At 33.5% G+C, this 14,532-nt stretch overlaps 3 protein-coding genes across 4 annotated transcripts; 1 reads left to right on the forward strand and 2 right to left on the reverse strand.

Annotated features, from left to right (window-relative positions):
• Positions 1–133: 133 nt before the first annotated feature.
• LOC109160968 (UDP-N-acetylglucosamine transferase subunit ALG13 homolog) lies at positions 134–3,364 on the reverse strand. 2 transcript variants are annotated; one of them, XM_019309245.1, is made up of 5 exons: positions 3,234–3,364; positions 2,075–2,291; positions 1,883–1,982; positions 776–1,050; positions 134–170 (listed from the first exon to the last, which is right to left on the reverse strand). In XM_019309245.1, exons 2-4 carry the CDS (start codon positions 2,252–2,254, stop codon positions 794–796), a joined length of 537 nt encoding a protein of 178 aa, XP_019164790.1. In that variant the 5' UTR covers positions 2,255–2,291; positions 3,234–3,364; the 3' UTR covers positions 134–170; positions 776–793. The 2 variants fall into 2 exon arrangements, with proteins under 2 accessions (XP_019164790.1, XP_019164791.1); XM_019309246.1 differs by lacking the exon at positions 134–170 and having other exon boundaries at positions 477–1,050; positions 2,075–2,293; positions 3,235–3,364.
• Positions 3,365–5,419: 2,055 nt separating this feature from the next.
• Positions 5,420–8,039, forward strand: LOC109160966 (dnaJ homolog subfamily B member 1-like). Its single transcript, XM_019309243.1, has 2 exons — positions 5,420–6,169; positions 7,305–8,039. The coding sequence occupies exons 1-2, from the start codon at positions 5,673–5,675 to the stop codon at positions 7,750–7,752; spliced, it is 945 nt and encodes a 314-aa protein (XP_019164788.1). The 5' UTR covers positions 5,420–5,672; the 3' UTR covers positions 7,753–8,039.
• A 457-nt stretch (positions 8,040–8,496) lies between these two features.
• LOC109160969 (thioredoxin H2-like) lies at positions 8,497–10,529 on the reverse strand. Its single transcript, XM_019309247.1, has 4 exons — positions 10,351–10,529; positions 9,149–9,271; positions 8,712–8,847; positions 8,497–8,668 (listed from the first exon to the last, which is right to left on the reverse strand). The coding sequence occupies exons 1-3, from the start codon at positions 10,492–10,494 to the stop codon at positions 8,716–8,718; spliced, it is 399 nt and encodes a 132-aa protein (XP_019164792.1). The 5' UTR covers positions 10,495–10,529; the 3' UTR covers positions 8,497–8,668; positions 8,712–8,715.
• Between the last annotated feature and the right edge of the window lie 4,003 nt (positions 10,530–14,532).

Raw genomic sequence — 14,532 nt, forward strand, 5'->3', positions numbered from 1 at the left:
ACATTTTTAATATACTAAAAGTACATTATTTGTGTATTTTTATTCACTTCTTATTAAATAAATTATTGTGAAATTAGTCAATTTATATGAGTTTTTTTTTTCCAACCAGGGTATTTTTTAAAACATATTTCTTAAACAACAAAAACTTGTGTCAAACCGTCTCATGGGTCCTTGTCCGTGAGATGGATCGGGTCAAGATGAAATGTAATACTAAATCATGAATAAAATGCTTATTACTTATATGAGAAATATAATACTTTTGAAGGAAAAATGTAATACTTTTACATTTTGATGTAAAAGTATTATTTTTTTTTGTCAAAAGTATTATATTTTTCCTTATAAGTATTGAATTTTCCTTTTTATAAGGGAAAATATAATATTTTTGATGAAAAAATATAATATTATTACATTTGTCCTCGGAAGTAGAGAAAATTTCACTTTTGACTATTGGGGTGTTGTTAATTGCAGTCCACAAGTTTCAAAACTATCAATTTAATACCGTAATTATTAGTTATCGAGAATACAAACACAATTTTTACTACAACAAGAACAAGACTTGCATATAATTTAGCAAGAATTTTCTATGTGTTTTACTGCAACCCTATTTGGAACTATTGTACCATCCTACTCTATTTTATTGGCAAAGTGCAAGTTATAACTATGCCTAAACATAGTTGTTTCCTTTTTGGGAAGAATGACATTGTAAAAACTTCCCAGTTTAGTACACTCTGCTCAACATTAGAAGTTTAAAGATGTCTTTTGACTCTCAGATAATCTTTGAACCATCATCAAATCATTCCTCCGGGAAACCAAGATGCCTATTAATGAGTTTAGCTACGGGCTTAGCGTCACCGGGTTGATATGGAACGACAGACTCCAAGTCCATGCCCGCGATGGTTTGATAGAGTGTCTGGGGACGTGCACAAAACAAATGCTTTCTATCCGCAAGTTCTTCTGCTAGCTCGCTTTGATGATTGTCCATTAAATCTTCATTGACTACCACGATCAGTGGTTTGCCCAATCGCAATGTCTCAAATATGCTTCCTGAACCTGCAGCACAATCAAGTTTGATTGTGTATTTTCTTTACATTTAAAGATAAATTCTAACCAGCTTGGTTGGCGTGAGTGACCGTGCACTCTCATCCTATAAGAGAGGTTGGGAGTTCGAACCCTCTCTCGTATGGAAAAACCAATCTCGCCAGCACTTTGCCCCCTTAATTGGGGCAGCCCGGTGCAAATGGAGATTAGTCTGAGTATGGTACGGGCTTAAAGGTGCCTCCTACAGTTAGGGCATGCGTAGGAATGGGGATTAGTCTGAGTATGGTACGGGCTTAAAGGTGCCTCCTACAGTTAGGACATGCGTAGGACACCTCATGGTCTGATAAATTTGGTTGGCGTGAGTGGTCGTGCACTCTTGTCCAAAGAGGTCGGGAATTCGAATCCCCTCTCGTATAGAAAAACCAACTGCCCAGCACTTTGCCCCTTAATTGGGCTAGCCAGGTGCGAACGTGGTACGGGCTTAAAGGTGCCTCCTACAGTTAGGGCCGGCTCAGGGAACCTCGTGGTCTGATAAATTCTTTTGATGAAACTACAGAAGTTCTCAAACTGACATCATATCCTACCTTTTCTGGAAAAAAAGGCTGAATTATAACTGAGGTGAAAGAAAATAATGGATTCATTTGATGATTGTTTTCGCACTAGAAGTCTAAACTGCGGGCATGAGAAACACCCAAATGATAGGGAAAAAGCGAGAAAATAAACCCTAAAGGAAGACAATAATGCAAGGGGAAAATAAACCATAAGAACATCATCATCATCATCATCATCATCATCATCATCAATTAGATAAATGAAAATAGAGATGTATTGAATCATGACTAACCTGCATGGCTAATAACAAGAGAAGCAGATTTCAGATATTCGGCTATGGTCGATGAGAAAGTGAAATAGTCCAGTGCCGGGGATCCATTTTCTAAAGCAGACTGAAAATTTAAAGGGATATCTAAGCATTCAACTTTCACAGAGAAACTAAAAACAATGAAAAGATAATAACAAAACCAAATTTCAGATTTACCTTTGTGGGAACATAGGTTCCACGACCCATTTGAACAATAATATCAGTATAGCCTTTCTTGAACAACTCTTTCCTAACTTCAGCAGTGTCGACAGCATTAACTAGAGCATCAAAACAAGTAGTTCCAACGGTCACAAAAACTGTTCTCTTGTCAGCCCCTTTAGCATCACCCTCCCCCATTCGAAAATGCCCAATTTTTATTCACTTTTCACTGAAAACCTGTAAGTTTAGTTTTAAGTTTAGCAGCATCAGATACTAATCAATGAAAAATACAATTTTTTTAAAAGAGAAGGAAGAATTTGACAATCTTCCATCCAACGCCTACTATGCATTATTAGTTATTACTCATTTGAAAGATAAAAGCGATCATAGGACTTTCGTTCAGTGGTGTCGAAAAGTAAATAAGATACTTAAAAATCAAACCATTCTAATACACATGGTTCAAATAAAACACACATTAATTACATTGATCAATTAAACTAACAACTTACATTGATCAATTAATCTATTGCAGAATCAGAGATGATAGGACTGCATCTATTAACATGAATAAGTGAAATAATTGAGCTCAAGGATAATTCTCCTTAGTTTTAGTAGGTGAAGAAAATAAATTGAGTACTATCATCAAAGAAAGCATAAAGAACAGATTTTTCACTAAAAACAGATTAAGATTTTCCTTAAAGAACAGCTTAAGAAATTGAGCGTTATCGGCTGAAAAATGAACCTGACTATGGTACAGAAAGCATAAAGAACAGATTTTTCAACTTACTCGAAATAAAGAACTAAAATTAGAATACTGGAAATTGAACTAAATTTACCAAAAAAAGAAAAAAAAAAAAGTGCAAATTGCAACCCCTTGATTTCTAGAGTTTGAAGCTGTAATGAGGACAAAGAGCAAAAACTTTACCCTATAATTCACCAATTCACAATCGCAATAAACCATTAACAATTCACAATTACCCAATTCGCAATTTATAATCACAATAAACCATTAACAATTCACAATTTATAATCACAATTACGAAATTAATATATTAATATATTATAAATAAATCTCATAAAAATAATTTTGATATACTCCGTATCTAATAAGAAAACTTTATACAATATTTAGGGATTCACAAAATTAGGGTTAAGGAGGTGTTATTTGAGGTTCGAACCTGAGGAGAGGAGTAATGGACGACGGCGAAGCTGCTGACTGAGAAGAAGACTGCCAGACCGGAGATGGCGTCACGGGCTCAAATTCTTTTTTTTTTTTTTTTTTTTTTTTGAAAACGGCTCAAATTCGAATTTAAACCGACTCTAAGTTAATAATCAAATTCTTATTTCGAACGATGTCGTTTAGTATCCGCCGCCCAGTCGCTATATTGTCCCTCACAGACGCCAAAACGAATTCTGTTACCGCACAAGATACTTTGTTCCCCACTACTTTACCCGCCACCACGTTCTCATTCTTCCAAAGTCACAGCCCCGTCACCAATCATCCCTCACAGCTCCATTCGATTCTTCCACCACCATTTTTTTCCTTCTTATGTTAATCTCCAACTCCAAGAGTCTCAACACACTTGACAAAATATTTAAAAGAATGTAAATTACGATGACTCAACGACTCAACAAACATGGTCAAATCAGATTACTAAACCATTAAGCTAAATTTGTACGAACAACAATTTTTGACAATAATTTTTTTTAAGTCCACAAAATCTCACCCCTAAAACCATTGCAAGATAAATTATAAGTGGGGCAATTAAATCATTGGTCATATCCTAATATTTATATGTACACAAAGAATTTTGACCATCCAATATCGTTGAACCTTTTTCTGTAATTTTTTTAATGCGATTCGAATCTTTACACTGTTACTTCTTATCATGACCTTTAAATTAGACGACTAACCAACTAAACTAAGAGTAACATTATCAAAAGAGATTTGGGGAATAATGTCAAAAAAGTAGATGCCAAATAGGACGGATAATGTAGGAGAGAGAGGGGAGTGTTCATATGTAAGGGTTGGGAAGAATAGGAGAAAAGTGGGACCCACCAAAAAAATAAGCATTGTGACAGTCTCGCGTGACTGTCACAATGGTGCCCAGCTGGGTGCGTCAGGCGCAGGCGCACTAACAACACGCTTGACACTATTTTTTTTTTCAAAATTATTTTTACTACTCCCTCTTTTCCATTTTACCTGTCTTGTTTATTATTTATTGGTCAATTCAACTCTTTCTTCCTTGCTTATTTTTTTTAATAATTTTTAATTATTTTTAAATTTAATTTTTAATGTTTAGTACTCCGTAGTACTTTTAATGTAGTTTCTAAATATATAAATTTTATATACTAAAAATAAACTTAATATTATGAATTCAGTCAAGCATTATTAACCGAACCAGATAAACAAAATGTACCCAAAGGAGTATTTTTTTTCTCTCTCTCCTCCTATTTTTTCTTTCCTAATCATACTTATAAAAACTTCTTAAAAATCTCAAGGGAAAATGACACTTTTTTCCCCTATGTTATATGTTTATAGCACTTTTTCCCCCTGAGTTATTCATGCATCCACATTTGCCCCCTCAATTATTATAAAAGTGGCGGTTTTTCCCCCTGATAATATTAAATAGACATTTTTACCCTTAAATACATATTTTATTTATTTCTCTTGTTCAACAAATTATTGTTTATACGTAGGGATGGCCACGGTTCGGTTCGAACTGAACCGAACACTATAGCAATCAAATAAAAAAAAAATCGGTTATGATTCATAACATAACCCAATATTTGGGTTTCCGTTTATTAAAATTGTGAAGTGGAAAAAAATAGATTCTGAACCGTGAACCAGAGGTTCAAATCGGAACAACTACTAGCAATAGCTTAAAATTAGAATTATAATATTTGCAAATAGTGTATGTTTTTTTCGCATTTATATTGACTCTCACATATAAGTATATATAATCGCGATTTGGTTTTTATTTTGAATCGTTGTTTCACAATTTCGGATCCAATTTGAACTGTTGGTTCAAACATTATTTTAAAATTTTATTTTTTTATTTTTAAAGTATTCTAAATTCAACAATTAATGTATTTTATTTTTTCAAATTGTGGTTATAATTTGTTGGAGAAGTAAAATAAAGGAAATATTTATTTTAAGGGTAAATATGTCCATTTAATATATCAGGGGGGAAAATTGCCACTTAAATAATATAGGGGGAAAAAGTGCTATAAGTATATAACACAAGGGGAAAAAGTGCCATTTTCTCAAATCTCAATGCGAATTAACTAATGTGGATGCTCTAAGCTCCTATAATGGAACACCAATATTGTCGAGGAAGTGAACCGTCGTAATCATTGCCTCACCTACCCGTTATCATAATTTCTTCCAAAATAAAAAATCTCCACCCTTCCGCGTTTCTTAGCCGTAACATCCGCCATTCGCGTTGACGTCCGGTTTACTCACCGGAATTTCTCCCGCCATCCTCCATCTTGATAAGCCCATCTAGAACCTTCTCGAATTCCATTTTTTTCCGATTCATATAGCCACGAAGTGACGAAGGCAAATTGTGTTTGATCGCTTTGAGTATTGGATCGTCAGAACTGGGAAGGGAAAATGGGTGTTGATTACTATAACATACTGAAAGTGTCGAAGAACGCGACCGATGAAGATTTGAAGAGATCGTACAAGCGGCTGGCGATGAAGTGGCATCCGGATAAGAACGGGGAGAACAAGAAGGAGGCGGAGGCCAAGTTCAAGCAGATATCCGAGGCCTATGACGTGCTCAGCAACGCTCACAAGCGCCAGATCTATGATTTGTACGGCGAGGAGGCGCTCAAGTCCGGCCAATTCGATCAGGCGTCGCCGACTTGTGGTGGCGCCGGAGGGAATAGCTTTAGGTATAAATGGCGCGACGCCGATGACATATTCGCCGAGTTTTTCGGTCTATCGAAGGGAGGATTTAAGGACAGTCCTGTTGTTGCCGGTGGAGACAGAGGAACGCCGCGGAAGGCGGCGCCGGTGGAAAACATGCTGCCATGTAGCTTGGAGGAGCTGTATAAAGGATCCAAGAGGAAGATGCAGATTTCAAGGATCGTTCTCGATGACACGGGGTATGTAACTTATCTATGTGCATAAATTTATTTCATTACTGAAACAGTGAAACTAGTCTATACACACACGTATTACGTATATATACAATATCTAACATTAATTGCCTAAAAAAGTATCTATATATCTGTTTATGTATCAATCTGAGTTTAATTATTAGAAATAAAAAGGTAAGTACATGATTAATCATGCCAAAAAATATATATGGAGAGGCCAGGAGAGCAGTAAATTTGTCTGGGGATATTCTCTGATCTCTTCTTACGAGTTTCTATTTGTTTCAAATCTTTTAGATTAAATTTTAGCTAAAATTATGGGATTTAACTATAAGATGGGATTAGCTAATTTATAAGTTGGGATAAATGATTTGGGACTGGTAGCATTTTCTTAATTGTGAAAAAGTAGACAGAATCTTACAAAAAGACAAAAGGTTTGGTTATAGCAAGTTGAAAACTTGTGGAATTAAGAGTTTGAAAAGTGTTGCACACTTGCCCTACCTACTAAAATTTGCTTTGAAGCATTATTGGCTACCCTTCAATATGATATTCATTTTCATCTATCTTTAGTAGTATGGTTGTAAATTGACTTATAAAAAGTGATCAAATTTATAATTTTAGGAGAAGTCAAAAATTAGGAAATGGAACTGTTTTGGAGGGACAGATTGAATAGTTATTTTCTACTAGCATAGAGTGGTAGACAATCTCTTCATTGCAACAATAGTGCTGCTAGTTGGGTGATGATATGTATCTTAAGGAGAAACAAAAGGAAATAATATAGAGAAATTTTTCTTATAAGTGTTGGGCAAAGGCCGGTAAGGACCAAGTCCAGCACTATGGGGCTAGAGGGATTGTTTGGCGGAGGCCGGTAAAGGGCCAAGTCGAGCACCTTGGCTGTCGAAAATGTGTAGCGGTATAAAGAAATAATAAAGTTACACCTTCTCTATTAGCTATGGTTTTTGGCAGTAAATGCTTGATTCTAATAAGTGGTATAAGAGACGGGTTCGAGTCCTACCCTGCTTCCACCCAATAGTAATAAGTTACAACAAAAGCAAATATTTTCATGTATCTGATTGACCAAGTCTTAATTGTACTGTATCATTTTCTTGTGGTTTATGGGTTATTGTGCAAATTGTGATTGTAGTAAGCCTGTGACTGTTGAGGAGGTGTTGGCAATACATATTAAACCTGGTTGGAAGAAGGGCACTAAGATTACTTTTCCTGAGAAAGGGGATTATGAACCCGGTGCTGCCCCAGGAGACCTTGTTTTCGTTGTAGAGGAAAAACCTCATCCCGTGTTCAGAAGGGATGGCAATGATCTTGTTGTTCATAAAAAAATTTCCTTACTCGATGCTCTTACAGGGAGTACAATCAGCCTGACAACATTGGATGGTAGAGAGCTAACAATACCAGTAACCGACGTCATCAAGCCAGGGAATGAGCAAGTAATCCCAAACGAAGGAATGCCGATATCAAAAGAACCAGGTAAGAAAGGAAATTTAAGGATCAAATTTGAGATCAAATTCCCTTCGCGGCTTAGTTCAGATCAGAAATCTGAACTGAGGAGGGTACTGGGTAGACCAGTTGAATAAGCCAAAAGGCTTTAGCTCGGGTTATTGCTAACACAAATAGGGGAAGGGGAATGTAAATACATGACATTTACGATAGAGAAGATAATTGTGCATACTAGGAACATAGTATGAAGGATTCCTTAAGAAATTTCATTACTCTTTAGTGTAGTAAGAGGCTCCTATTTAGCTTGCTACTGTTGCTGATACTATATTTAATCATCGTGTTGCTTGTTGAACCTGTAAATTTTAATGTATTGTAGTTTTGGTGAGAGATGAAATGTATTTTTCCGAGTGTGAACATTTTGTTACGTTGTTGAATAATCAAGTGTAGATCATATATATATATATATATATATATATATATATATATATATATATATATATATATGAAACATATTCATTTGGTTTTTTGAAATCCATGTATATCGTCTCCACTTTTCTCATTTAGGGCTAGAAATTGTTAGATCGTTATAATCCCCCAAACTAGTTAACTGCATATGTTAGATGGTTGGTTAGTTGAGTATATAACTGAAAAATATTGAAGAGAAATAGCCGAGTAGACAAAAAAATCACTCGCCCGAGTTAGGCACCGAATCAGTCGAGTTAAGTGCCCGACTCGACCAGGTTAGACGCTCAACTCAACCGAGTCGACACCTAAGGTGCCTAGTCTGCTGATTAGTCGGTTAGTCGCCTAGAACTGAAATCGAATCGGCCTAATAGCGCCTAGGCAGCCGCCTAAGCCGACGTTTAGAATACTGCCTATGAAAGACAAGAAATAAAAAGAAGTGATCATTATTAGAGATCAAGAGACTATTTCAGCTCCTCTAGGCTCCAGCCTAATATTACATTACCATTTTGTTTGACCTAAATATTATTATTTCTTCAACAAAATTAAAACACACAATTGAATAATGTTTGGCAAATTATGAGTTATGAGCCCCTTTAACGTAACATGCATCTCCATACATATATGTCCTTAATTAATTAGTATCTATGCTTCTGGATTTTCTTCTGGAGTTGTTCCCTATCTGCCCCAATAATCTTTTCCACCACTTTGCCTTTCTTCACCAACACAAACGTTGGCATTGACTCTACCCCAAAGTCTTGAGCCACATCCTATTCATAGTAAATACAATTCTCAATATCATCAAACTTATCATTTAATAAAGTGAGATGTACAATTATGTCCACATATAAACCATGTCGGGCCCGGGAGGCTAATGAAGGGCCTAGTCCAACAATTTGTGACTAGGGAATTGTTGGACAGAGTGTCAGTGAAGGGACAAGTCCAACACCTGTCTCTCGATAATGTGATGACAATATAAAATCACTAAATCAGAGAATAAAATTGTACGTTCGCTACTAGTTATAGCTTTTGGTATAGTGATATGCGCTTGATCTTAAAAATAAAACGTACCCCCAATTCATCGACATCGATCTTAACAAATTCAACGTCACTGTATTGAGCAGCAAACTCGTGGACGATAGGCTCCATGTACTTGCAAGGTCCACACCATGTAGCTGTGAAGTCGATTACCATCTGCCATCCAAATTTCTAAACCAGTAAGTACATACAAAAATAATGTAAACCAAGCCCCATTTGATAACATAGTTAGTTTATCAGTTAATTTTGACTTATTTGACCATTTTTAGCTGTTTGATTTGGTTAAATAACCAATATAAGTGTTTGATTAATTAGATTTTTGTAACAGCTTATTGTTTCAAAATGTCAAATTTCAAAAAGCTGGTCAAATTAGTTTTTTCGATCAGCTTTTTGAGAAAGTCATTTTGCATATAATCTATCAGCTAACAACTAATTTACCAAATATATTTCTACACCCAGCTAATGCTATCAACGAATCAAACCCACTAACATAATCAACTAACAACTGTTTACCAAACAACTCCTATTTCTTTTAAGCCAGTTTAATGGTAAAACCTCAATTTGTCAAGGTGAAAATAATTATATTGGAGGTTTTTAAATTAGTCATTCATTTATGTTTCTATCTTTCAATTATTACAAAATATATCTCTAACTTAAAAAAATAATAATAATAATTGTGGTTTTCGTCTCTTGAGCTAAGAAACCAAAACCTCTATTTTAAAAAAATGCATTCATATATGAATTTTATATTTTTTAAAACACACACACACACACAATTATACTTTAAATATGTGTTCCATTTTAACTATAAATCTAAATTGATGGTTGAATTGCACGATCACTTATGTTTTTATATATTATATGCTCAACACTTGCTAATCAAACGTAAAATATGAGTCAAATCACAATCAAAATTCACAATTCTGTAGTTCAATAGACCAAAATTTGTAACTTTTTGGCAAAGGGGTAGCTAGTTACAAGACAATGACTAAAATAACTAGAGTTACATAATTGAAAAACTAAAAACACGATTTTTCTCCAACGAACTTAATTATATTTATATATCGATCCAACCTGACCTATATATAAAATTCATTAATTTTTTCATGCTATAAGCCGCCTCAAAAGAAATTATTTTGGTTCCTCCTTCCCAAGCTAGCTAAGCTAGGCATGACCATTTATTGTGACTAGAAAAATAAATTAAAGGAAATGTGGAGATATATATTGTTAGTTACCAGTTGCTTTGTTTGCTTTGAGGCATCAAAATGAATCCTCCAATTCATAGAAGAATGGAAGGCAATAACAAGAGGCTTCTTTGTTGTTGATCCATATGATTCTGGCCAAGTTGATGATGATGAGGAGGAATGATTGGCACCCATTTCTCTCAACAAAATTGTGAGCTCAAAAGAAACAAGTTTGGAAACTTTAATTTGGCATACACCCTTTTATACTAGTTAATCATGATAAATAAAAAAAATTAAAAAAATTAAAAAAAAAACACTAAATTGAAATAGAAAAGATTTTCTATTTTTTAATTGATATACAGAATATATTCTTGAAGTAACCTTTATGATATCAACCACACAAGTAAACATTATAGGATATGATGCTTAATTAATGTATTAGTGAGGATTCAATATATGTTATATATAGGATAATGTTATTTATATCAATTTGTTTTTTTTTTTATCAAATTTTATGCTAATAATAAGAAATTTGTCTTTATATTATTAACTTATATTGTAGTCGAAGAAAGTGTGTTAATTTTTTTCAAAGTGATGTTGTTTTTCTCTAAACTATATATGTTCTTTAGGTTGAGTCTAAGTAGATTCGGGTTCTTCGTAGTGAGACGAAGATATCGATATATATTATTCACCGAAAACAACAGACGATGAGTTAATGAGAATTGATTCTAAAAGTACACTCATTTGAGTTGGAAAATGAGGACGAAATATTTTTGAGTAACCTTTGTCCGGCATTGATTTGGATAGTAAATAAGCACCACTCTATATATAAGACCAGTTTACAAAGAATTTGAATTATATAGCATAGAGGACTCTCACCCGCTAAATCTATTTCTAACATTGTTTTCAATTATTGTTTTGTCATTGTAGAACTAATAATTGTTCTATCATGGTTTCCAATTATTGTTTTGTCATTGTAGGGTTAATTGTCACGAACTCACCCTTGGAGACTCGATAACGACAACTCGTGCGACCTTACTACTCTTGATTTCGCAAGAAAGTTTGATAAAAGAATTAGTAAGTTTTATTCATAACGTGGATTCTCGAATTGTTAGATTGTTACAAAATGAGCTCTGATGAGGGATATTTATACTTATTTTACCTCCTCAATGAAGGGTAGAGATCGACTTGATCCTACAATTATAATTCTATCTCTAGAACCCTCCTTAAAATTCTATGTAATCCTAAAGGTTTCATAAGGTTTTAGAAGATTCTATAGATCTCTAGACCTCTTAGTGCTATGTATATGGTTCCGAAAACTTCTACAAACTTTGAGAAACTATGTACTAATGCAGAAAATGTCTAGAACAACGTAGCTAACCTTGAAAATGCATAGCAAAGTGGCTCGGGTGCTACATAATGGTCTCTTATTAGCTCTTGTTAACTGGATCCAAGAAAAAAGAGTTTTCTTTTTATTTTGGTTGCTTAATTGATTGATCTTTCCCCTGGGTTAGGGCTCTTCTTCGGCTAGAGGACCACCCTCAGATCCTTTGTGTTTTGTGTTCCTAATGATGGGTGGTCTTGGGCATGTGCCTTTAATTTGCTTACGTTCATTAGTAGGAGTGGTCAATCAGTTAATCGAATCGTTTTAATCGAAGTTTTTAAAACTTTAACCGTTAACTGAACCAAATTTTGTATTACCGAATTAACCAAATTGAAGTTTTTTTCGGTTAATCAGTCGATTAACCGAACTCTTTTAAACTAAAATTTTAAATTCTAAAAATAATACCTATAATAATAAATCTAATTAAAATAATACATATAATAATAAATTCATAAGAAAATATACAAAAACAATATCATAACAACATTATAAATTTATAGGGATTTCACATATTAAATTATATATTTATTTATTTAAAATTTCGGTTAACCGTTCGGTTAATTCGATTAACCGAAGTTTCGAACATAATTAACCGTTAACCATAATTTTTAAAAACTTTTAACCATTAACCGAATTGAAAAAGTTCAATTAAAAAATAGTTAACCGAATTTTATTGATTCGATCGGTTAATCAAAAATTTACTGAAGTTTGCACATTCCTATTTTCATTGGTAAATGACATATCTAAGTCTATCGAAAGCTGCCCATTTGCTTAAAATGGGTGGTTGTGCATATGTGACATTGGTTGAATTCTTGATTGTTAGGCGTTTCTATCAATACTTGGTTCTTTTTATTATTTTATTATTTCTTAGTTCTTTTATACATGATATTTTTTACACGTTACAAGATACCACATACAATTTACGAGGCATATATTTGGAATATTAAGGTAACAACTAATTAATAATTTCAAATATCCCTATCTTAGAATGAATTTTATTCAATTGTACTTTTAAATAATGGATTTTTCCATGAGCATAATTACTGATGATGACATACACTAACATTTATAGTTTTTTTTTTTTAAAACAATAATATATGTTATTCAATTTATTTATTTATTAAGTTTGTGTTAGGAATAAATATAAAATTAGATTTTGATAATGCAAAATAGGTTAAAAATTAAAACTCTTAAATTTTTCTTGTAAAACTAGAAAAGGCCACAATACCATACGTGTAACATTTCAAAGTATGTAGTATATTATATTTTATTTTTGAAAATCAATATATTCATAGACTCAATGATAGCTTCATAGCTAAATCAATATATATATATGCCAAATTATTAAAGGTCTCCAAACCTTTGTGAGATAAATGGAACCAAAACATCCAATTCCCATCCATACATGATGAGACCGGATCGGATTCGCTCCAACTCACACCTTTATTATTATTATTATTATAATATACATTAGATTTCTTAGCTTACACTAGATTAATCCGTCAAGCCCCGCAGTGAGTGAGGTAAATTGCAAGTTACACTCTACACACAAAGAGTCTTATCACGGTAAATGAGGTAAATTGTAAGCTACACTCTACACACAAAGTGCCTGATCAATATTGGAATCAAACCCTCACCCTGCTATTGGAGCAAGACGTCAGGCTATTTTTCTTTTTATTTATGCCGCTACATGGTTGTGCCGTGAAGCCTTTTGTGACTACTTAGTCAGCAAAATATCACAAACCGAGAAGTGATGGATTTGTTTGTAACATTACAAAGACAATAACAACTAACCTACATATAAAAATGGGAAAACTAGCATGGAATAAAAATTTCCTTGGAATATAATCAAATTAAAAATTAATCAAAAATTTCAACCAAACATATGTATATATATGGTGGCATTATATTAATATGCATTCACGAATCACTCATATATATACTACTACACAATCATATATATAATAATATTATCCTTGTCTTTTTTTGTTTAATTTCTATTAGTTTTGAATCGGAACAGCATCTACAATATAGTCCTCTGGGTTATGCATTTCGATATCCAAAACCCTCCTCCTGTTCTGAATCGGAACAGCATCTGCAATATAGTCTTCTGGGTTGTGCATTTCGATATCTAAAAGCTTGCGGTTTTGGATCGGAACAGCATCTTGAATGTAGTCTTCGGGGTTGTGCATTTCGATGTCTAAAGGCTTTCGGTTTCCGGCGCCGGCGGCAGAAACATGATGGGTGCACGCAATGAGACAGATAACTGCAACAATAATCCCTCTAACATTAGCCATTATTGTTTTTCTATATGCTAGAGGAAATTAGAGGGAATATAATGCACTTTTTATTTGTACTGTTTTTGCAGATCAAATCTGTATTGGATGGCTTTCTTTTACCATTTCATCACCCAAATTTATAGTCGCCATATATGCATGCATGGAAATTAAATCACCAGATTGTTAGAGAGCTAGGCTAGGCTTCAAACTAGCCCGGCCTCTAAATTTAGTGGTCAACCTGCTTTTTCTCCTTTAACATATGTTAATTTAATCATGTATGTATTTCTTTTTATGTACTGCAATTATTATCATAATTAAAATTATTATTATTATTTTATAAGAAATGATCAAGATAATATAAGATTCTCATAAACTTAACCTCTGCATTAAGTTTTTAGTTATTATAAAGAAATGTGATATACCCTTCAATTTCTTAGATAATTTCCCATTTTCTTATCTTATTACTAATATGTTGGGCTTTAAACATTTTAATCAATTTATCTTATTACTGTTGTCTTATTTTACATACATTAGTTTTAAATTAACCAAACACAGGAATCTAACATTCCC

This window comes from Ipomoea nil, unplaced genomic scaffold, assembly GCF_001879475.1.
Source record: "Ipomoea nil cultivar Tokyo-kokei standard unplaced genomic scaffold, Asagao_1.1 scaffold2921, whole genome shotgun sequence".
Taxonomy (NCBI): Eukaryota; Viridiplantae; Streptophyta; class Magnoliopsida; order Solanales; family Convolvulaceae; genus Ipomoea; species Ipomoea nil.

Coding starts and splice junctions, on each gene's coding strand:
- LOC109160968 (XM_019309245.1), bottom strand. CDS start 2,254: ATGGGGGAGGGTGATGCTAAAGGGGCTGACAAGAGAACAGTTTTTGTG. Junction 1,983..2,074: donor GAACCTATGTTCCCACAAAG/GTAAATCTGAAA, acceptor TTAAATTTTCAG/TCTGCTTTAGAAAATGGATC. Junction 1,051..1,882: donor TCTTGTTATTAGCCATGCAG/GTTAGTCATGAT, acceptor ATTGTGCTGCAG/GTTCAGGAAGCATATTTGAG.
- LOC109160966 (XM_019309243.1), top strand. CDS start 5,673: ATGGGTGTTGATTACTATAACATACTGAAAGTGTCGAAGAACGCGACC. Junction 6,170..7,304: donor ATCGTTCTCGATGACACGGG/GTATGTAACTTA, acceptor TTGTGATTGTAG/TAAGCCTGTGACTGTTGAGG.
- LOC109160969 (XM_019309247.1), bottom strand. CDS start 10,494: ATGGGTGCCAATCATTCCTCCTCATCATCATCAACTTGGCCAGAATCA. Junction 9,272..10,350: donor CAAAGCAAACAAAGCAACTG/GTAACTAACAAT, acceptor TTTGGATGGCAG/ATGGTAATCGACTTCACAGC. Junction 8,848..9,148: donor TCGATGTCGATGAATTGGGG/GTACGTTTTATT, acceptor TACTATGAATAG/GATGTGGCTCAAGACTTTGG.